This window comes from Scyliorhinus torazame, chromosome 19, assembly GCF_047496885.1.
Source record: "Scyliorhinus torazame isolate Kashiwa2021f chromosome 19, sScyTor2.1, whole genome shotgun sequence".
Taxonomy (NCBI): domain Eukaryota; kingdom Metazoa; phylum Chordata; class Chondrichthyes; order Carcharhiniformes; family Scyliorhinidae; genus Scyliorhinus; species Scyliorhinus torazame.
In genome coordinates this window covers 24,633,106-24,657,670 of record NC_092725.1, presented here as the reverse complement: position 1 = coordinate 24,657,670, position 24,565 = coordinate 24,633,106, and the positions used below count along the sequence as shown (strand labels likewise).

At 54.2% G+C, this 24,565-nt stretch overlaps 1 protein-coding gene across 1 annotated transcript in view; it reads right to left on the bottom strand.

Annotated features, from left to right (window-relative positions):
* The window catches only part of rnf40 (ring finger protein 40), a 154,429-nt gene that overhangs the window by 14,057 nt on the left and 115,807 nt on the right, over window positions 1-24,565 (bottom strand). Inside the window, exon 12 of the mRNA XM_072485438.1 lies at window positions 5,514-5,635. Within this exon, the coding sequence (XP_072341539.1) occupies window positions 5,514-5,635 (122 nt within the window). The remainder of the gene's footprint in view (window positions 1-5,513; window positions 5,636-24,565) is intronic.

Here is a 24,565-nt window from a genome sequence, read left to right as displayed (position 1 = left end):
TGCCGCACTGTCAGAGGGTCAGTACTGAGGGAGCGCTGCACTGTCGGAGGGTCAGTACTGAGGGAGTGCCGCACTGTCGGAGGGTCAGTACTGTGGGAGCGCCGCACTGTCAGAGGGTCAGTACTGAGGGAGCGCTGCACTGTCAGAAGGTCAGTGCTGAGGGAGCACCGCACTGTCGGAGGGTCAGTGCTGAGGGAGCGCCGCACTGTCAGAGGGTCAGTGCTGAGGGAGTGCCGCACTGTGGGAGGGTCAGTGCTGAGGGAGTGCCGCCCTGTCGGAGGGTCAGTACTGAGGGAGCACCGCACTGTCAGAGGGTCAGTGCTGAGGGAGTGCCGCCCTGTCGGAGGGTCAGTACTGAGGGAGCGCCGCACTGTCAGAGGGTCAGTGCTGAGGGAGCAACGCACTGTCAGAGGGTCAGTACTGAGGGAGAACCGCACTGTCAGAGGGTCAGTCCTGAGGGAGCGCCGCCCTGTCAGAGGGTCAGTGCTGAGGGAGCGCCGCACTGTCAGAGAGTCAGTACTGAGGGAGCACCGCACTGTCAGACGGTCAGTGCTGAGGGAGCGCTGCACTGTCAGAGGGTCAGTACTGAGGGAGTGCCGCACTGTCAGAGGGTCAGTGCTGAGGGAGCGCCGCCCTGTCGGAGGGCCAGTGCTGAGGGAGTGCCGCCCTGTCGGAGGGTCAGTGCTGAGGGAGCGGCGCACTGTCAGAGGGTCAGTACTGAGGGAGCGCCGCACTGTCAGACGGTCAGTACTGAGGGAGCTCCGCACTGTCGGAGGGTCAGTACTGAGGGAGTGCCGCCCTGTCGGAGGGTCAGTGCTGAGGGAGCGGCGCACTGTCAGAGGGTAAGTACTGAGGGAGCGCCGCCCTGTCAGAGGGTCAGTACTGATTGAGCCGCTGCACTGTCAGAGGGTCAGCACTGAGGGAGCGCCGCACTGTTGGAGGGTCAGTACTGTGGGAGCGCCGCACTGTCGGAGGGTCAGTACTGAGGGAGCGCCGCACTGTCAGAGGGTCAGTACTGAGGGAGCGCCGCACTGTCGGAGGGTCAGTACTGAGGGAGCGCCGCCCTGTCAGAGGGTCAGTGCTGAGGGAGAGCCGCACTGTCGGAGAGTCAGTGCTGAGGGAGCACCGCACTGTCAGAGGGTCAGTACTGAGGGGGCGCCACACTGTCGGAGGGTCAGTAACAAGGGAGCGCCGCACTGTCAGAGGGTCAGTACTGAGGGAGCGCTGAACTGTCGGAGGGTCAGTGCTGAGGGGGCTCTGCACTGTAGGAGGGTCAGTGCTGAGGGAGCCCTGCACTGTAGGAGGGTCAGTGCTGAGGGAGAGCCGCACTGTCAGAGGGTCTGTGCTGAGGGAGAGTCGCACTGTCGGAGAGTCAGTGCTGAGGGAGCGCCGCACTGTCGGAGGGTCAGTAACAAGGGAGCGCCGCACTGTCGGAGGGTCAGTAACAAGGGAGCGCCGCACTGTCAGAGGGTCAGTACTGAGGGAGTGCCGCACTGTCGGAGGGTCAGTACTGAGGGAGCGCCGCACTGTCGGAGGGTCAGTGCTGAGGGAGCGCTGCACTGTCAGAGGGGTCAGTACTGAGGGAGTGCCGCACTGTCAGAGGGTCAATGCTGAGGGAGCGCCGCACTGTCAGAGAGTCAGTACTGAGGGAGCGCCGCACTGTCGGAGGGTCAGTGCTGAGAGAGAGCTGCACTGTCAGAGGGTCAGTACTGAGGGAGCGCCGCACTGTCGGAGGGTCAGTGCTGAGGGAGCGCTGCACTGTCAGAGGGGTCAGTACTGAGGGAGCGCCGCCCTGTCGGAGGATCAGTACTGAGGGAGCACCGCACTGTCGGAGGGTTAGTACTGAGGGAGTGCCGCACTGTCGGAGGGTCAGTACTGAGGGAGTGCCGCACTGTCTGAGGGTCAGTGCTGAGGGAGGCCCCACTGTCAGAGGGTCAGTGTTGAGGGAGCGCCGCACTGTCAGAGGGTCAGTACCGAGGGAGCACCGCACTGTTGGAGGGTCAGTACCGAGGGAGGACCGCACTGTCAGAGGGTCAGTACTGAGGGAGCACCGCACTGTCGGAGGGTCAGTCCTGAGGGAGCGTTGCACTGTCGGAGGGTCAGTACTGAGGGAGTGCCGCCCTGTCGGAGGGTCAGTGCTGGGAGAGTACCGCACTGTCGGAGGGTCAGTACTGAGGGAGTGCCGCACTGTCAGAGGGTCAGTACTGAGGGAGTGCCGCACTGTCGGAGGGTCAGTGCTGAGGGAGCACTGAACTGTCGGAGGGTCAGTACCGAGGGAGCACCGCACTGTCGGATGGTCAGTACTGAGGGAGCGCCGCACTGTCGGAGGGTCAGCACTGAGGGAGCACCGCACTGGCAGAGGGTCAGTACTGAGGGAGCACCGCACTGTCGGAGGGTCACTACCGAGGGAGCACCGCACTGTCGGAGGGTCACTACCGAGGGAGCACCGCACTGTCAGAGGGTCAGTACGGAGGGAGTGCCGCACTGTCGGAGGGTCAGTACGGAGGGACCAACGCACTGTCAGAGGGTCAGTACTGAGGGAGTGCCGCACTGTCGGAGCGTCAGTACAGAGGGAGTGCGGCACTGTCGGAGGGTCAGTGCTGAGGGAGTGCCGCACTGTCAGAGGGTCAGTACTGAGGGAGCGCTGCACTGTCAGAGGGTCAGTGCTGAGGGAGTGCCGCACTGTCAGAGGGTCAGTACCGAGGGAGCACCGCACTGTCGGAGGGTCACTACCGAGGGAGCACCGCACTGTCAGAGGGTCAGTACGGAGGGAGTGCCGCACTGTCGGAGGGTCAGTACGGAGGGACCAACGCACTGTCAGAGGGTCAGTACTGAGGGAGTGCCGCACTGTCGGAGCGTCAGTACAGAGGGAGTGCGGCACTGTCGGAGGGTCAGTGCTGAGGGAGTGCCGCACTGTCAGAGGGTCAGTACTGAGGGAGCGCTGCACTGTCAGAGGGTCAGTGCTGAGGGAGTGCCGCACTGTCAGAGGGTCAGTACCGAGGGAGCACCGCACTGTCGGAGGGTCACTACCGAGGGAGCACCGCACTGTCAGAGGGTCAGTACGGAGGGAGTGCCGCACTGTCGGAGGGTCAGTACGGAGGGACCAACGCACTGTCAGAGGGTCAGTACTGAGGGAGTGCCGCACTGTCGGAGCGTCAGTACAGAGGGAGTGCTGCACTGTCGGAGGGTCAGTGCCAAGGGAGCACTGCACTGTCGGAGGGTCAGTACCGAGGGAGCGTCGCACTGTCAGAGGGCCAGTACTGAGGGAGCACTGCACTGTCGGAGGGTCAGTACTGAGGGAGCGTCGCACTGTCAGAGGGTCTGTACCGAGGGACCACCGCACTGTCAGAGGGTCAGTACTGAGGGAGCGTCGCTCTGTCAGAGGGTCAGTACCAAGGGAGCACCGCACTGTCGGAGGGTCAGTGCTGAGGGAGCGCCGCACTGTCAGAGAGTCAGTACCGAGGGACCACCGCACTGTCGGAGGGTCAGAACCGAGGGAGCACCGCACAGTCGGAGGGTCAGTACTGAGGGAGCGTCGCACTGTCAGAGAGTCAGTACCGAGGGAGCACCGCCATATCGGAGGGTCAGTGCTGAGGGAGCGGCGCACTGTCGGAGGGTCAGTACCGAGGGACCACCGCACTGTCAGAGGGTCAGTACCGAGGGACCACCGCACTGTCAGAGGGTCAGTACCGAGGGAGCACAGCACTGTCGGAGGGTCAGTACCGAGGGAGCACCGCACTGTCGGAGGGTCAGTGCTGAGGGAGCACCGCACAGTCGGAGGGTCAGTGCTGAGGGAGCACCGCACTGTCAGAGGGTCAGTACCGAGGCAGCACCGCACTGTCGGAGGGTCAGTGCTGAGGGAGCACCGCACAGTCGGAGGGTCAGTACCGAGGGAGCACCGCACTGTCGGAGGGTCAGTACTGAGGGAGGCCAGCACTGTCAGAGGGTCAATGCTGAGGGAGCGCCGCACTGTCGGAGGGTCAGTGCTGAGTGTGCGCCGCACAGTCAGAGGGTCAGTACTGAGGGAGTGCCGCACTGTCGGAGGGTCAGTACCGAGGGAGCGCCGCACTGTCGATGGGTCAGTACCGAGGGAGCACCGCACTGTCGGAGGGTCAGTGCTGAGGGAGTGCCGCACTGTCAGAGGCTCAGTACTGAGGGAGTGCCGCACTGTCGGAGGGTCAGTGCTGAGGGAGTGCCGCACTGTCGGAGGGTCAGTGCTGAGGGAGTGCCACACTGTCAGATGGTCAGTGCTGAGGGAGAACTGCACTGTCAGAGGGTCAGTGCTGAGGGAGCACCGCACTGTCAGAGAGTCAGTACTGAGGGAGTGCCGCACTGTCAGAGGGTCAGTGCTGAGGGAGCACCGCACTGTCAGAGGGTCAGTGCTGAGGGAGCACCGCACTGTCGGAGGGTCAGTACTGAGGGAGTGCCGCACTGTCAGAGGGTCAGTACTGAGGGAGCGCCGCACTGTCAGAGGGTCAGGGCTGAGGGAGCACCGCACTGTCAGAGGGTCAAGTGCTGAGGGAGTGCAGCACTGTCGGAGGGTCAGTACTGAGGGAGTGCCGCACTGTCGGAGGGTCAGTATTGAGGGAATGCCGCACTGTCAGAGGGTCAGTATTGAGGGAGCGCCGCACTGTCAGAGGGTCAGTACTGAGGGAGTGCCGCCCTGACGGAGGGTCAGTGCTGAGGTAGCACCGCACTGTCAGAGGGTCAGTACTGAGGGAGTGCCGCCCTGTCGGAGGGTCTGTGCTGGGAGAGTACCGCACTGTCAGAGGGTCAGTGCTGAGGGAGCGCCGCACTGTCAGAGGGTCAGTGCTGAGGGTCAGTGCTGAGGGAGTGCCGCACTGTCAGAGGGTCAGTGCTGAGGGAGTGCCGCACTGTCAGAGGGTCAGTACTGAGGGAGTGCCGTACTGACGGAGGGTCAGTACTGAGGGAGTGCCGCACTGTCAGAGGGTCAGTACTGAGGGAGCGCCGCACTGTCAGAGGGTCAGTGCTGAGGGAGAGCTGCACTGTCGAGGGTCAGTGCTGAGGGAGCACCGCACTGTCAGAGGGTCAGTGCTGAGGGAGCACGGCACTGTCACAGGGTCAGTACTGCGGGAGCACCGCACTGTTGGAGGGTCAGTACTGAGGGAGTGTCGCACTGTCAGAGGGTCAGTACTGAGGGAGCGCCGCACTGTCGGAGGGTCAGTGCTGAGGGAGTGCCGCACTGTCGGAGGGTCAGTACTGAGGGAGTGCCGCACTGTCGGAGGGTCAGTACAGAGGGAGTGCCGCACTGTCAGAGGATCGGTACTGAGGGAGCAGTTTGATGGAGAATAAACAGATTGTGATTTACCACAGTGGTGTTTCTGGCACCTCGCTGAGAGCATATTGGCGGCTGCCTTTCACAGAACGGAGCAGTGATTATGTGAAAAAGAAAGTATGTTCTTGGCTGTGAAGACCTTGGCTTTCCCCAATCTGAAGGACAGGTCTGTGCACAGCAGGGTCCCGCCCGCAGATTCTCGGCCTCCAGCCCTTACCTTGTTAATCTCAGTCTGGGCCTCCCGAAGTTTCCTCTTGTAGCGCTGCACATCTCCCTTGAGCTGGTGGTTGTGGTTCTGCAGGCTGTTGATGAGGTGGCGCATCTCCCGGTTGATCGGACCTGTGGGGAGACATGGAGAGATTGCCGCGCTGACATCACAGGAGACCCGCCTCCAGCGGGTTCAAATCCCACCAGAGCGCCAATTACCATCATGCAATGGTTCATTATGAAGCTGGTCTCAACGGGAACCATGACAACCATCGTCGATCATTGTTAAACCCACCGCCCCCCCTCATATGGTTCACTAGAGCCCCTTTCAAAGGAAAAGGGAAATCAACGGTCCTTACCCGGTCTGGCCTACACCTGACTCTCAACCCACACGCAGCAGCCTGGTTGTCCCTTGAACAGCCCCCCTCCTAGGCCTTCCCAAGCGGGATGCACAGTTCGAGGGACAGTTAGGGCTGGATCAAATGCTGGTCTTGGCAGAGTGCCCATATCCCCAAGGAGCAGCTGGGCACACCGCATGCCCGCATGGGGGCAACCCACCCACCCCCACGCCCCAGGCATGGAAGAGATTGGGGTTCCATTTTGGGCTCAGTTACTGCCAACCAAGGCTTTGCAACAGGTCAGAGCCATCGTAGCACAGGAGCATTGCTATTCAGGCCATTGAAGCCTCGAGGGAGATCTTTCTGCAGCTGCACTGCCACTGTGTCGTGTACAGCCAGTTCCAGAGCTAGAAGCACACGCATCAAAGCAGCATTCGCAGAACAAAACCCCCACTCCAGCAACCGTCCACACTCCACAAAAAACATCTTGTTTCGCCATCAGCATCGAAAACGTCACAGTGCCCACCCTCACCTCAATCGAACATTTCGAACACTCCCAGGACAGGTACAGCACGGGGTTAGATACAGAGTAAAGCTCCCTCCACACTGTCCCCATCAAACACTCCCAGGACAGGTACAGCATGGGGTTAGATACAGAGTAAAGCTCCCTCTACACTGTCCCCATCAAACACTCCCAGGACAGGTACAGCACGGGGTTAGATACAGAGTAAAGCTCCCTCGACACTGTCCCCATCAAACACTCACAGGACAGGTACAGCACGGGGTTAGATACAGAGTAAAGCTCCCTCTAGACTGTCCGCATCAAACACTCCCAGGACAGGTACAGCACGGGGTTAGATACAGAGTAAAGCTCCCTCTAGACTGTCCCCATCAAACACTCCCAGGACAGGTACAGCACGGGGTAAGATACGGAGTAAAGCTCCCTCTACACTGTCCCCATCAAACACTCCCAGGACAGGTACAGCACGGGGTTAGATACAGAGTAAAGCTTCCTCTACACTGTCCCCATCAAACACTCCCAGGACAGGTACAGCACGGGGTTAGATACAGAGTAAAGCTTCCTCTACACTGTCCCCATCAAACACCCCCAGGACAGGTACAGCATGGGGTTAGATACATAGTAAAGCTCCCTCTACTTTGACTCCATCAAACACCCCCAGGACAGGTACAGCACGGGGTTAGATACAGAGTAAAGCTCCCTCTACACTGTCCCCATCAAACACTCCCAGGACAGGAACAGCACGGGGTTAGATACAGAGTAAAGCTTCCTCTACACTGTCCCCATCAAACACTCCCAGGACAGGTACAGCACGGTGTTTGATACAGAGTAAAGCTTCCTCTACACTGCCCCATCAAACACCCCCAGGACAGGTACAGCACGGGGTTAGATACAGAGTAAAGCTCCCTCTACTCTGACTCCATCAAACACCCCCAGGACATGTACAGCACGGGGTTAGATACAGAGTAAAGCTCCCTCTACACTGTCCCCATCAAACACTCCCAGGAGAAGGACAGCACGGGGTTAGATACAGAGTAAAGCTCCCTCTACACTGTCCCCATCAAACACTCCCAGGACAGGTACAGCACGGGGTTAGATACAGAGTAAAGCTCCCTCTACACTGTCCCCATCAAACACTCCCAGGACAGGTACAGCACGGGGTTAGATACAGAGTAAAGCTTCCTCTACACTGTCCCCATCAAACACTCCCAGGACAGGTACAGCACGGTGTTAGATACAGAGTAAAGCTTCCTCTACACTGTCCCCATCAAACACTCCCAGGACAGGTACAGCACAGGTTTAGATACAGAGTAAAGCTCCCTCTAGACTGTCCCCATCAAACACTCCCAGGACAGGTACAGCACGGGGTTAGATACAGAGTAAAGCTTCCTCTACACTGTCCCCATCAAACACCCCCAGGACAGGTACAGCATGGGGTTAGATACAGAGTAAAGCTCCCTCTACTCTGACTCCATCAAACACCCCCAGGACAGGTACAGCACGGGGTTAGATACAGAGTAAAGCTCCCTCTACACTGTCCCCATCAAACACTCCCAGACCAGGAACAGCACGGGGTTAGATACAGAGTAAAGCTTCCTCTACACTGTCCCCATCAAACACTCCCAGGACAGGTATAGCACGGTGTTAGATACAGAGTAAAGCTTCTTCTACACTGTCCCCATCAAACACCCCCAGGACAGGTACAGCATGGGGTTAGATACTGAGTAAAGCTCCCTCTACTCTGACTCCATCAAACACCCCCAGGACAGGTACAGCACGGGGTTAGATACAGAGTAAAGCTCCCTCTACACTGTCCCCATCAAACACTCCCAGGAGAAGGACAGCACGGGGTTAGATACAGAGTAAAGCTCCCTCTACACTGTCCCCATCAAACACTCCCAGGACAGGTACAGCACGGGGTTAGATACAGAGTAAAGCTCCCTCTGCACTGTCCCCATCAAACACTCTCAGGACAGGTACAGCACGGGATTAGATACAGAGTAAAGCTCCCTCTACACTGTCCCCATCAAACACTCCCAGGACAGGTATAGCACGGGGTGAGATACAGAGTAAAGTTCCCTCTACACTGTCCCCATCACACTCCCAGCACAGGTACAGCACGGGGTTACATATACAATAAAGCTCCCTCTCCACTGTCCCCATCAAACACGCTCAGGACAGGTACAGCACGGGGTTAGATACAGAGTAAAGCTCCCTCTACACTGTCCCCATCAAACACTCCCAGGACAGGTACAGCACGGGGTTAGATACAGAGTAAAGCTCCCTCTACACTGTCCCCATCAAACACTCCCAGGACAGGTACAGCACGGGATTAGATACAGAATAAAGCTCCCTCTACACAGTCCCCATCAAACACTCCCAGGACAGGTAAAGCACGGGGTTAGATACTGAGTAAAGCTCCCTCTACACTGTCCCCATCAAACACTCCCAGGACAGGTACAGCACGGGGTTAGATAAAGAGTAAAGCTCCCTCTCCACTGTCCCCATCACACTCCAAGGACAGGTACAGCACGGGGTTAGATAAAGAGTAAAGCTCCCTCTACACTGTCCCCATCACACTCCAAGGACAGGTACAGCATGGGGTAGGATACAGAGTAAAGCTCCCTCTACACTGTCCCCATCAAACACTCCCAGGAGAGGTACAGCACGGGGTTAGATACAGAGTAAAGCTCCCTCTACACTGTCCCCATCAAACACTCCCAGGACAGGTAAGGCACTGGGATAGATACAGAGTAAAGCTCCCTCTACACTGTCCCCATCAAAGACTCCCAGGACAGGTACAGCACAGAGTTAGATACAGAGTAAAGCTCCCTCTACACTGTCCCCATCAAACACTCCCATGACAGGTACAGCACTGGGTTAGATACAGAGTAAATCTCCCTCTACACTGTCCCCATCACACTACAAGGACAGGTACAGCCCGGGGTTAGATAAAGAGTAAAGCTCCCTCTACACTGTCCCCATCACACTCCAAGGACAGGTACAGCATGGGGTAGGATACAGAGTAAAGCTCCCGCTACACTGTCCCCATCAAACACTCCCAGGAGAGTTACAGCACGGGGTTAGATACAGAGTAAAGCTCCCTCTACACTGTCCCCATCAAACACTCCCAGGACAGGTACAGCACTGGGTTAGATACAGAGTAAAGCTCCCGCTACACTGTCCCCATCAAACACTCCCAGGACAGGTACAGCACGGGTTAGATACAGAGTAAAGCTCCCTCGACACTGTCCCCATCAAACACTCCCAGGACAGGTACAGCACTGGGTTAGATACAGAGTAAAGCTCCCTCTACACTGTCCCCATCAAACACTCCCAGGACAGGTACAGCACGGAGTGAGATACAGACTAAAGCTCCCTCTACACTGCCCCCATCAAACACTCCCAGGACAGGTACAGCACGGGGTTAGATACAGAGTAAAGCTCCCTCTGCACTGTCCCCATCAAACACTCCCAGGACAGGTACAGCACGGGGTTACATACAGAGTAAAGCTCCCTCTACACTGTCCCATCAAACACTCCCAGGACAGGTACAGCACAGGTTTAGACACAGAGTAAAGCTCCCTCTGGACTTTCCCCATCAAACACTCCCAGGACAGGTAATGCACGGGGTTAGATACAGAGTAAAGCTCCCTCCACACTGTCCCCATCAAACACTCCCAGGACAGGTACAGCACATGTTTAGATACAGAGTAAAGCTCCCTCTAGACTGTCCCCATCAAACACTCCCAGGACAGGTACAGCACGGGGTTAGATACAGAGTAAAGCTCCCTCCACACTGAGCCCATCAAACACTCCCAGGACAGGTACAGCACGGGGTTAGATACAGAGTAAAGCTCCCACTACACTGTACCCATCAAACACTCCCAGGACAGGTACAGCACGGGGTGAGATACAGAGTAAAGCTCCCTCTACACTGTCCCCATCAAACAGTCCCAGGACAGGGACAGCACGGGGTTAGATACAGAGTAAAGCTCCCTCTGCACTGTCCCCATCAAACACTCCCAGGACTGGTACAGCACGGGGTTAGATACAGAGTAAAGCTCCCTCTACACTGTCCACATGAAACACTCCCAGGACAGGTACAGCACTGGGTTAGATACAGAGTAAAGCTCCCTCTACACTGTCCCCGTCAAACACTCCCAGGACAGGTACAGCACGGGGTTAGATACAGAGTAAAGCTCCCTCTACACTGTCCCCATCAAACACTCCCAGGACAGGTACAGCACTGGGTTAGATACAGAGTAAAGCTCCCTCTACACTGTCCCCATCACACTCCAAGGACAGGTACAGCACGGGGTTAGATAAAGAGTAAAGCTCCCTCTACACTGTCCCCATCACACTCCAAGGACAGGTACAGCATGGGGTAGGATACAGAGTAAAGCTCCCTCTACACTGTCCCCATCAAACACTCCCAGGACAGGTACAGCACGGGGTTACATATACAGTAAAGCTCCCGCTACACTGTCCCCATCAAACACTCCCAGGACAGGTACAGCACGGGGTTAGATACAGAGTAAAGCTCCCTCTACACTGTCCCCATCAAACACTCCCAGGACAGGTACAGCACTGGGTTAGATACAGAGTAACGCTCCCGCTACACTGTCCCCATCAAACACTCCCAGGACAGGTACAGCACGGGGTTAGATACAGAGTAAAGCTTCCTCTACACTGTCGCCATCAAACACTCCCAGGACAGGTACAGCACGGGGTTCGTTACAGAGTAAAGCTCCCTCTACACTGTCCCCATCAAACACTCCCAGGACAGGTACAGCACAGGTTTAGATACAGAGTAAAGCTCCCTCTAGACTGTCCCCATCAAACACTCCCAGGACAGGTAATGCACGAGGTTAGATACAGAGTAAAGCTCCATCCACACTGTCCCCATCAAACACTCCCAGCACAGGTACAACACTGGGTTAGATACAGAGTAAAGCTCCCTCTACACTGTCCCCATCAAAGACTCCCAGGAGAGGTACAGCACGGGGTTAGATACAGAGTAAAGCTCCCTCTACACTGTCCCCATCAAACACTCCCAGGACAGGTACAGCACTGGGTTAGATACAGAGTAAAGCTCCCTCTACACTGTCCCCATCACACTCCAAGGACAGGTCCAGCACGGGGTTAGATAAAGAGTAAAGCTCCCTCTACACTGTCCCCATCACACTCCAAGGACAGGTACAGCATGGAGTAGGATACAGAGTAAAGCTCCCTCTACACTGTCCCCATCAAACACTCCCAGGAGACGTACAGCACAGGGTTAGATACAGAGTAAAGCTCCCTCTACACTGTCACCATCAAACACTCCCAGGACAGGTACAGCACTGGGTTAGATACAGAGTAAAGCTCCCGCTGCACTGTCCCCATCAAACACTCCCAGGACAGGTACAGCACGGGGTTAGATACAGAGTAAAGCTCCCTCTACACTGTCCCCATCAAACACTCCCAGGACAGGTACAGCACGGGATTAGATACAGAGTAAAGCTCCCTCTACACTGTCCCCATCAAACACTCCCAGGACAGGTACAGCACGGGGTGAGATACAGAGTAAAGTTCCCTCTACACTGTCCCCATCACACTCCCAGCACAGGTACAGCACGGGGTTACATATACAATAAAGCTCCCTCTCCACTGTCCCCATCAAACACGCTCAGGACAGGTACAGCACGGGGTTAGATACAGAGTAAAGCTCCCTCCACACTGTCCCCATCAAACACTCCCAGGACAGGTACAGCACATGTTTAGATACAGAGTAAAGCTCCCTCTAGACTGTCCCCATCAAACACTCCGAGGACAGGTACAGCACGGGGTTAGATACAGAGTAAAGCTCCCTCCACACTGAGCCCATCAAACACTCCCAGGACAGGTACAGCACGGGGTTAGATACAGAGTAAAGCTCCCTCTACACTGTCCCCATCAAACACTCCCAGGACAGGTACAGCACGGGGTGAGATACAGAGTAAAGCTCCCTCTACACTGTCCCCATCAAACACTCCCAGGACAGGTACAGCACTGGGTTAGATACAGAGTAAAGCTCCCTCTACACTGTCCCCATCAAACACTCCCAGGACAGGTACAGCACGGGGTTAGATACAGAGTAAAGCTCCCTCTACACTTCCCCATCAAACACTCCCAGGACAGGTACAGCACGGGGTTAGATACAGAGTAAAGCTCCCTCTACACTGTCCCCATCACACTCCAAGGACAGGTACAGCACGGGGTTAGATAAAGAGTAAAGCTCCCTCTACACTGTCCCCATCAAACACTCCCAGGACAGGTACAGCACGGGGTTACATATACAGTAAAGCTCCCGCTACACTGTCCCCATCAAACACTCCCAGGACAGGTACAGCACGGGGTTAGATACAGAGTAAAGCTCCCGCTACACTGTCCCCATCAAACACTCCCAGGACAGGTACAGCACGGGGTTAGATACAGAGTAAAGCTCCCTCTGCACTGTCCCCATCAAACACTGCCAGGACAGGTACAGCACGGGGTTAGATACAGAGTAAAGCTTCCTCTACACTGTCGCTATCAAACACTCCCAGGACAGGTACAGCACGGGGTTAGATACAGAGTAAAGCTCCCTCTGCACTGTCCCCATCAAACACTCCCAGGACAGGTACAGCACAGGTTTAGATACAGAGTAAAGCTCCCTCTAGACTGTCCCCATCAAACACTCCCAGGACAGGTAATGCACGAGGTTAGATACAGAGTAAAGCTCCATCCACACTGTCCCCATCAAACACTCCCAGGACAGGTACAGCACGGGGTTAGATACAGAGTAAAGCTCCCTCCACACTGTCCCCATCAAACACTCCCAGGACAGGTACAGCACGGGATGAGATACAGAGTAAAGTTCCCTCTACACTGTCCCCATCACACTCCCAGGATAGGTACTGCACGGTGTGAGATACCGAGTAAAGTTCCCTCTACACTGAGCCCATCAAACACTCCCAGGACAGGTACAGCACGGGGTTACATACAGAGTAAAGCTCCCTCTACACTGTCCCCATCAAACACTCCCAGGACAGGTACAGCACGGGGTTAGATACGGAGTAAAGCTCCCTCTACACTGTCCCCATCAAACACTCCCAGGACAGGTACAGCACGGGGTGAGATACAGAGTAAAGTTCCCTCTACACTGTCCCCATCACACTCCCAGCACAGGTACAGCACGGGGTTACATATACAGTAAAGCTCCCTCTCCACTGTCCCCATCAAAAACGCCCAAGACAGGTACAGCACGGGGTTAGATACAGAGTAAAGCTCCCTCTACACTGTCCCCATCAAACACTCCCAGGACAGGTACAGCACGGGGTTAGATACAGAGTAAAGCTCCCTCTACACTGTCCCCATCAAACACTCCCAGGACAGGGACAGCACGGGATTAGATACAGAATAAAGCTCCCTCTACACTGTCCCCATCAAACACTCCCAGGACAGGTACAGCACGGAGTGAGATACAGACTAAAGCTCCCTCTACACTGCCCCCATCAAACACTCCCAGGACAGGTACAGCACGGGGTTAGATACAGAGTAAAGCTCCCTCTGCACTGTCCCCATCAAACACTCCCAGGACAGGTACAGCACGGGGTTACATACAGAGTAAAGCTCCCTCTACACTGTCCCATCAAACACTCCCAGGACAGGTACAGCACAGGTTTAGACACAGAGTAAAGCTCCCTCTGGACTGTCCCCATCAAACACTCCCAGGACAGGTAATGCACGGGGTTAGTTACAGAGTAAAGCTCCCTCCACACTGTCCCCATCAAACACTCCCAGGACAGGTACAGCACATGTTTAGTTACAGAGTAAAGCTCCCTCTAGACTGTCCCCATCAAACACTCCCAGGACAGGTACAGCACGGGGTTAGATAGAGAGTAAACCTCCCTCTACACTGTCCCCATCAAACACTCCCAGGACAGGTACAGCACGGGGTTAGATACAGAGTAAAGCTCCCTCTACACTGTCCCCATCAAACACTCCCAGGACAGGTACAGCACTGGGTTAGATACAGAGTAAAGCTCCCGCTACACTGTACCCATCAAACACTCCCAGGACAGGTACAGCACGGGATTAGATACAGAGTAAAGCTCCCCCTGCACTGTCCCCATCAAACACGCCCAGGACAGGTACAGCACGGGGTTAGATACAGAGTAAAGCTCCCTCTACATTGTCACCATCAAACACTCCAAGGACAGGTACAGCACAGGTTTAGATACAGAGTAAAGCTCCCTCTGGACTTTCCCCATCAAACACTCCCAGGACAGGTAATGCACGGGGTTAGATACAGAGTAAAGCTCCCTCCACACTGTCCCCATCAAACACTCCCAGGACAGGTACAGCACATGTTTAGATACAGAGTAAAGCTCCCTCTAGACTGTCCCCATCAAACACTCCCAGGACAGGTACAGCACGGGGTTAGATACAGAGTAAAGCTCCCTCCACACTGAGCCCATCAAACACTCCCAGGACAGGTACAGCACGGGGTTAGATACAGAGTAAAGCTCCCACTACACTGTACCCATCAAACACTCCCAGGACAGGTACAGCACGGGGTGAGATACAGAGTAAAGCTCCCTCTACACTGTCCCCATCAAACAGTCCCAGGACAGGGACAGCACGGGGTTAGATACAGAGTAAAGCTCCCTCTGCACTGTCCCCATCAAACACTCCCAGGACTGGTACAGCACGGGGTTAGATACAGAGTAAAGCTCCCTCTACACTGTCCACATGAAACACTCCCAGGACAGGTACAGCACTGGGTTAGATACAGAGTAAAGCTCCCTCTACACTGTCCCCGTCAAACACTCCCAGGACAGGTACAGCACGGGGTTAGATACAGAGTAAAGCTCCCTCTACACTGTCCCCATCAAACACTCCCAGGACAGGTACAGCACTGGGTTAGATACAGAGTAAAGCTCCCTCTACACTGTCCCCATCACACTCCAAGGACAGGTACAGCACGGGGTTAGATAAAGAGTAAAGCTCCCTCTACACTGTCCCCATCACACTCCAAGGACAGGTACAGCATGGGGTAGGATACAGAGTAAAGCTCCCTCTACACTGTCCCCATCAAACACTCCCAGGACAGGTACAGCACGGGGTTACATATACAGTAAAGCTCCCGCTACACTGTCCCCATCAAACACTCCCAGGACAGGTACAGCACGGGGTTAGATACAGAGTAAAGCTCCCTCTACACTGTCCCCATCAAACACTCCCAGGACAGGTACAGCACTGGGTTAGATACAGAGTAACGCTCCCGCTACACTGTCCCCATCAAACACTCCCAGGACAGGTACAGCACGGGGTTAGATACAGAGTAAAGCTTCCTCTACACTGTCGCCATCAAACACTCCCAGGACAGGTACAGCACGGGGTTCGTTACAGAGTAAAGCTCCCTCTACACTGTCCCCATCAAACACTCCCAGGACAGGTACAGCACAGGTTTAGATACAGAGTAAAGCTCCCTCTAGACTGTCCCCATCAAACACTCCCAGGACAGGTAATGCACGAGGTTAGATACAGAGTAAAGCTCCATCCACACTGTCCCCATCAAACACTCCCAGCACAGGTACAACACTGGGTTAGATACAGAGTAAAGCTCCCTCTACACTGTCCCCATCAAAGACTCCCAGGAGAGGTACAGCACGGGGTTAGATACAGAGTAAAGCTCCCTCTACACTGTCCCCATCAAACACTCCCAGGACAGGTACAGCACTGGGTTAGATACAGAGTAAAGCTCCCTCTACACTGTCCCCATCACACTCCAAGGACAGGTCCAGCACGGGGTTAGATAAAGAGTAAAGCTCCCTCTACACTGTCCCCATCACACTCCAAGGACAGGTACAGCATGGAGTAGGATACAGAGTAAAGCTCCCTCTACACTGTCCCCATCAAACACTCCCAGGAGACGTACAGCACAGGGTTAGATACAGAGTAAAGCTCCCTCTACACTGTCACCATCAAACACTCCCAGGACAGGTACAGCACTGGGTTAGATACAGAGTAAAGCTCCCGCTGCACTGTCCCCATCAAACACTCCCAGGACAGGTACAGCACGGGGTTAGATACAGAGTAAAGCTCCCTCTACACTGTCCCCATCAAACACTCCCAGGACAGGTACAGCACGGGATTAGATACAGAGTAAAGCTCCCTCTACACTGTCCCCATCAAACACTCCCAGGACAGGTACAGCACGGGGTGAGATACAGAGTAAAGTTCCCTCTACACTGTCCCCATCACACTCCCAGCACAGGTACAGCACGGGGTTACATATACAATAAAGCTCCCTCTCCACTGTCCCCATCAAACACGCTCAGGACAGGTACAGCACGGGGTTAGATACAGAGTAAAGCTCCCTCCACACTGTCCCCATCAAACACTCCCAGGACAGGTACAGCACATGTTTAGATACAGAGTAAAGCTCCCTCTAGACTGTCCCCATCAAACACTCCGAGGACAGGTACAGCACGGGGTTAGATACAGAGTAAAGCTCCCTCCACACTGAGCCCATCAAACACTCCCAGGACAGGTACAGCACGGGGTTAGATACAGAGTAAAGCTCCCTCTACACTGTCCCCATCAAACACTCCCAGGACAGGTACAGCACGGGGTGAGATACAGAGTAAAGCTCCCTCTACACTGTCCCCATCAAACACTCCCAGGACAGGTACAGCACTGGGTTAGATACAGAGTAAAGCTCCCTCTACACTGTCCCCATCAAACACTCCCAGGACAGGTACAGCACGGGGTTAGATACAGAGTAAAGCTCCCTCTACACTTCCCCATCAAACACTCCCAGGACAGGTACAGCACGGGGTTAGATACAGAGTAAAGCTCCCTCTACACTGTCCCCATCACACTCCAAGGACAGGTACAGCACGGGGTTAGATAAAGAGTAAAGCTCCCTCTACACTGTCCCCATCAAACACTCCCAGGACAGGTACAGCACGGGGTTACATATACAGTAAAGCTCCCGCTACACTGTCCCCATCAAACACTCCCAGGACAGGTACAGCACGGGGTTAGATACAGAGTAAAGCTCCCGCTACACTGTCCCCATCAAACACTCCCAGGACAGGTACAGCACGGGGTTAGATACAGAGTAAAGCTCCCTCTGCACTGTCCCCATCAAACACTGCCAGGACAGGTACAGCACGGGGTTAGATACAGAGTAAAGCTTCCTCTACACTGTCGCTATCAAACACTCCCAGGACAGGAACAGCACGGGGTTAGATACAGAGTAAAGCTCCCTCTGCACTGTCCCCATCAAACACTCCCAGGACAGGTACAGCACAGGTTTAGATACAGAGTAAAGCTCCCTCTAGACTGTCCCCATCAAACACTCCCAGGACAGGTAATGCACGAGGTTAGATACAGAGTAAAGCTCCATCCACACTGTCCCCATCAAACACTCCCAGGACAGGTACAGCACGGGGTTAGATACAGAGTAAAGCTCCCTCCACACTGTCCCCATCAAACACTCCCAGGACAGGTACAGCACGGGATGAGATACAGAGTAAAGTTCCCTCTACACTGTCCCCATCACACTCCCAGGATAGGTACTGCACGGTGTGAGATACCGAGTAAAGTTCCCTCGACACTGAGCCCATCAAACACTCCCAGGACAGGTACAGCACGGGGTTACATACAGAGTAAAGCTCCCTCTACACTGTCCCCATCAAACACTCCCAGGACAGGTACAGCACGGGGTTAGATACGGAGTAAAGCTCCCTCTACACTGTCCCCATCAAACACTCCCAGGACAGGTACAGCACGGGGTGAGATACAGAGTAAAGTTCCCTCTACACTGTCCCCATCACACTCCCAGCACAGGTACAGCACGGGGTTACATATACAGTAAAGCTCCCTCTCCACTGTCCCCATCAAAAACGCCCAAGACAGGTACAGCACGGGGTTAGATACAGAGTAAAGCTCCCTCTACACTGTCCCCATCAAACACTCCCAGGACAGGTACAGCACGGGGTTAGATACAGAGTAAAGCTCCCTCTACACTGTCCCCATCAAACACTCCCAGGACAGGGACAGCACGGGATTAGATACAGAATAAAGCTCCCTCTACACTGTCCCCATCAAACACTCCCAGGACAGGTAAAGCACGGGGTTAGATACTGAGTAAAGCTCCCTCTACACTGTCCCCATCAAACACTCCCAGAACAGGTACAGCACGGGGTTAGATAAAGAGTAAAGCTCCCTCTACGCTGTCCCCATCACACTCCAAGGACAGGTACAGCACGGGGTTAGATAAAGAGCAAAGCTCCCTCTACACTGTCCCCATCAAACACTCCCAGGAGAGGTACAGCACGGGGTTAGATGCAGAGTAAAGCTCCCTCTACACTGTCCCCATGAAACACTCCCAGGACAGGTACAGCACCGGGTTAGATACAGAGTAAAGCTCCCTCTACACTGTCCCCATCAAACACTCCCAGGACAGGTACAGCACGGGGTTAGATACAGAGTAAAGCTCGCTCTACACTGTCCCCATCAAACACTCCCAGGACAGGTACAGCACTGGGTTAGATACAGAGTAAAGCTCCCTCGACACTGTCCCCATCAAACACTCCCAGGACAGGTACAGCACTGGGTTAGATACATAGTAAAGCTCCCGCTACACTGTCCCCATCAAACACTCCCAGGACAGGTACAGCACGGGGTTAGATACAGAGTAAAGCTCCCTCTACACTGTCCCCATCAAACACTCCCAGGACAGGTACAGCACTGGGTTAGATACAGAGTAAAGCTCCCGCTACACTGTCCCCATCAAACACTCCCAGGACAGGTACAGCACGGGTTAGATACAGAGTAAAGCTCCCTCGACACTGTCCCCATCAAACACTCCCAGGACAGGTACAGCACTGGGTTAGATACAGAGTAAAGCTCCCTCTACACTGTCCCCATCAAACACTCCCAGGACAGGTACAGCACGGAGTTAGATACAGACTAAAGCTCCCTCTACACTGCCCCCATCAAACACTCCCAGGACAGGTATAGCACGGGGTTAGATACAGAGTAAAGCTCCCTCTAGACTGTCCCCATCAAACACTCCCAGGACAGGTACAGCACGGGGTTAGATGCAGAGTAAAGCTCCCTCCACACTGAGCCCATCAAACACTCCCAGGACAGGTACAGCACGGGGTTAGATACAGAGTAAAGCTCCCTCTACACTGTCCCCATCAAACACTCCCAGGACAGGTACAGCACGGGGTGAGATACAGAGTAAAGCTCCCTCTACACTATCCCCATCAAACACTCCCAGGACAGGGACAGCACGGGATTAGATACAGAATAAAGCTCCCTCTACACTGTCCCCATCAAACACTCCCAGGACAGGTAAAGCACGGGGTTAGATACTGAGTAAAGCTCCCTCTACACTGTCCCCATCAAACACTCCCAGAACAGGTACAGCACGGGGTTAGATAAAGAGTAAAGCTCCCTCTACGCTGTCCCCATCACACTCCAAGGACAGGTACAGCACGGGGTTAGATAAAGAGCAAAGCTCCCTCTACACTGTCCCCATCAAACACTCCCAGGAGAGGTACAGCACGGGGTTAGATGCAGAGTAAAGCTCCCTCTACACTGTCCCCATGAAACACTCCCAGGACAGGTACAGCACCGGGTTAGATACAGAGTAAAGCTCCTTCTACACTGTCCCCATCAAACAGTCCCAGGACAGCGACAGCACGGGGTTAGATACAGAGTAAAGCTCCCTCTGCACTGTCCCCATCAAACACTCCCAGGACAGGTACAGCACGGGGTTAGATACAGAGTAAAGCTTCCTCTACACTGTCGCCATCAAACACTCCCAGGACAGGTACAGCACGGGGTTAGATACAGAGTAAAGCTCCCTCTACACTGTCCCCATCAAACACTCCCAGGACAGGTACAGCACAGGTTTAGATACAGAGTAAAGCTCCCTCTGGACTGTCCCCATCAAACACTCCCAGGACAGGTAATGCACGGGGTTAGATACAGAGTAAAGCTCCCTCCACACTGTCCCCATCAAACACTCCCAGGACAGGTACAGCACATGCTTAGATACAGAGTAACGCTCCCTCTAGACTGTCCCCATCAAACACTCCCAGGACAGGTACAGCACGGGGTTAGATACAGAGTAAAGCTCCCTCCACACTGAGCCCATCAAACACTCCCAGGACAGGTACAGCACGGGGTTAGATACAGAGTAAAGCTCCCTCTACACTGTCCCCGTCAAACACTTCCAGGACAGGTACAGCACGGGGTGAGATACAGAGTAAAGCTCCCTCTACACTGTCCCCATCAAACAGTCCCAGGACAGGGACAGCACGGGGTTAGATACAGAGTAAAGCTCCCTCTGCACTGTCCCCATCAAACACTCCCAGGACAGGTGCAGCACGGGGTTAGATACAGAGTAAAGCTTCCTCTACACTGTCGCCATCAAACACTCCCAGGACAGGTACAGCACGGGGTTAGATACAGAGTAAAGCTCCCTCTACACTGTCCCCATCAAACACTCCCAGGACAGGTACAGCACGGGGTTAGATACAGAGTAAAGCTCCCTCTACACTGTCCCCATCAAACACTCCCAGGACAGGGACAGCACCGGGTTAGATACAGAGTAAAGCTCCCTCTACACTGTCCCCATCAAACACTCCCAGGACAGGTACAGCACGGGGTTAGATACAGAGTAAAGCTCGCTCTACACTGTCCCCATCAAACACTCCCAGGACAGGTACAGCACTGGGTTAGATAAAGAGTAAAGCTCCCTCGACACTGTCCCCATCAAACACTCCCAGGACAGGTACAGCACTGGGTTAGATACATAGTAAAGCTCCCGCTACACTGTCCCCATCAAACACTCCCAGGACAGGTACAGCACGGGGTTAGATACAGAGTAAAGCTCCCTCTACACTGTCCCCATCAAACACTCCCAGGACAGGTACAGCACTGGGTTAGATACAGAGTAAAGCTCCCGCTACACTGTCCCCATCAAACACTCCCAGGACAGGTACAGCACGGGTTAGATACAGAGTAAAGCTCCCTCGACACTGTCCCCATCAAACACTCCCAGGACAGGTACAGCACTGGGTTAGATACAGAGTAAAGCTCCCTCTACACTGTCCCCATCAAACACTCCCAGGACAGGTACAGCACGGAGTTAGATACAGACTAAAGCTCCCTCTACACTGCCCCCATCAAACACTCCCAGGACAGGTATAGCACGGGGTTAGATACAGAGTAAAGCTCCCTCTAGACTGTCCCCATCAAACACTCCCAGGACAGGTACAGCACGGGGTTAGATGCAGAGTAAAGCTCCCTCCACACTGAGCCCATCAAACACTCCCAGGACAGGTACAGCACGGGGTTAGATACAGAGTAAAGCTCCCTCTACACTGTCCCCATCAAACACTCCCAGGACAGGTACAGCACGGGGTGAGATACAGAGTAAAGCTCCTTCTACACTGTCCCCATCAAACAGTCCCAGGACAGCGACAGCACGGGGTTAGATACAGAGTAAAGCTCCCTCTGCACTGTCCCCATCAAACACTCCCAGGACAGGTACAGCACGGGGTTAGATACAGAGTAAAGCTTCCTCTACACTGTCGCCATCAAACACTCCCAGGACAGGTACAGCACGGGGTTAGATACAGAGTAAAGCTCCCTCTACACTGTCCCCATCAAACACTCCCAGGACAGGTACAGCACGGGGTTAGATACAGAGTAAAGCTCCCTCTGGACTGTCCCCATCAAACACTCCCAGGACAGGTAATGCACGGGGTTAGATACAGAGTAAAGCTCCCTCCACACTGTCCCCATCAAACACTCCCAGGACAGGTACAGCACATGCTTAGATACAGAGTAACGCTCCCTCTAGACTGTCCCCATCAAACACTCCCAGGACAGGTACAGCACGGGGTTAGATACAGAGTAAAGCTCCCTCCACACTGAGCCCATCAAACACTCCCAGGACAGGTACAGCACGGGGTTAGATACAGAGTAAAGCTCCCTCTACATTGTCCCCGTCAAACACTTCCAGGACAGGTACAGCACGGGGTGAGATACAGAGTAAAGCTCCCTCTACACTGTCCCCATCAAACAGTCCCAGGACAGGGACAGCACGGGGTTAGATACAGAGTAAAGCTCCCTCTGCACTGTCCCCATCAAACACTCCCAGGACAGGTGCAGCACGGGGTTAGATACAGAGTAAAGCTTCCTCTACACTGTCGCCATCAAACACTCCCAGGACAGGTACAGCACGGGGTTAGATACAGAGTAAAGCTCCCTCTACACTGTCCCCATCAAACACTCCCAGGACAGGTACAGCACTGGGTTAGATACAGAGTAAAGCTCCCTCTCCACTTTCCCCATCAAACACTCCCAGGACAGGTACAGCACGGGGTTAGATACAGAGTAAAGCTCCCTCTACACTGTCCCCATCAAACACTCCCAGGACAGGTACAGCACGGGGTTAGATAAAGAGTAAAGCTCCCTCTACACTGTCCCCATCACACTCCAAGGACAGGTACAGCATGGGGTAGGATACAGAGTAAAACTCCCTCTACACTGTCCCCATCAAACACTCCCAGGACAGGTACAGCACGGGGTTACATATACAGTAAAGCTCCCGCTACACTGTCCCCATCAAACACTCCCAGGACAGGTACAGCACAGGGTTAGATACAGAGTAAAGCTCCCTCTACACTGTCCCCATCAAACACTCCCAGGACAGGTACAGCACTGGGTTAGATACAGAGTAAAGCTCCCGCTACACTGTCCCCATCAAACACTCCCAGGACAGGTACAGCACGGGTTAGATACAGAGTAAAGCTCCCTCGACACTGTCCCCATCAAACACTCCCAGGACAGGTACAGAACTGGGTTAGATACAGAGTAAAGCTCCCTCTACACTGTCCCCATCAAACACTCCCAGGACAGGTACAGCATGGAACATAGAACATAGAACATAGAAAATACAGCACAGAACAGGCCCTTCGGCCCACGATGTTGTGCCGAACCTTTGTCCTAGATTAATCATAGATTATCATTGAATTTACAGTGCAGAAGGAGGCCATTCGGCCCTTTGAGTCTGCACCGGCTCTTGGAAAGAGCACCCTACCCAAACTCAACACCTTCACCCAACACCAAGGTCAATTTGGACATTAAGGGCAATTTATCATTGGCCAATTCACCTAACCTGCACATCTTTGGATTGTGGGAGGAAACCGGAGCACCCGGAGGAAACCCACGCAGACACGGGGAGGACGTGCAGACTCCGCACAGTCAGTGACCCAAGCCGGAATCGAACCTGGGACCCTGGAGCTGTGAAGCAATTGTGCTATCCACAATGCTACCGTGCTGCCCTTGAGAACAAATAAATCTACACTATATCATTTAACCGTAATCCATGTACCTATCCAATAGCTGCTTGAAGGTCCCTAATGTTTCCGACTCAACTACTTCCACAGGCAGTGCATTCCATGCCCCCACTACTCTCTGGGTAAAGAACCTACCTCTGATATCCCTCCTATATCTTCCACCTTTCACCTTAAATTTATGTCCCCTTGTAATGGTTTGTTCCACCCGGGGAAAAAGTCTCTGACTGTCTACTCTATCTATTCCCCTGATCATCTTATAAACCTCTATCAAGTCGCCCCTCATCCTTCTCCGTTCTAATGAGAAAAGGCCTAGCACCCTCAACCTTTCCTCGTAAGACCTACTCTCCATTCCAGGCAACATCCTGGTAAATCTTCTTTGCACCTTTTCCAAAGCTTCCACATCCTTCCTAAAATGAGGCGACCAGAACTGTACACAGTACTCCAAATGTGGCCTTACCAAAGTTTTGTACAGCTGCATCATCACCTCACGGCTCTTAAATTCAATCCCTCTGTTAATGAACGCGAGCACACCATAGGCCTTCTTCACAGCTCTATCCACTTGAGTGGCAACTTTCAAAGATGTATGAACATAGACCCCAAGATCTCTCTGCTCCTCCACATTGCCAAGAACTCTACCGTTAACCCTGTATTCCGCATTCATATTTGTCCTTCCAAAATGGACAACCTCACACTTTTCAGGGTTAAACTCCATCTGCCACTTCTCAGCCCAGCTCTGCATCCTATCTATGTCTCTTTGCAGCCGACAACAGCCCTCCTTACTATCCACAACTCCACCAATCTT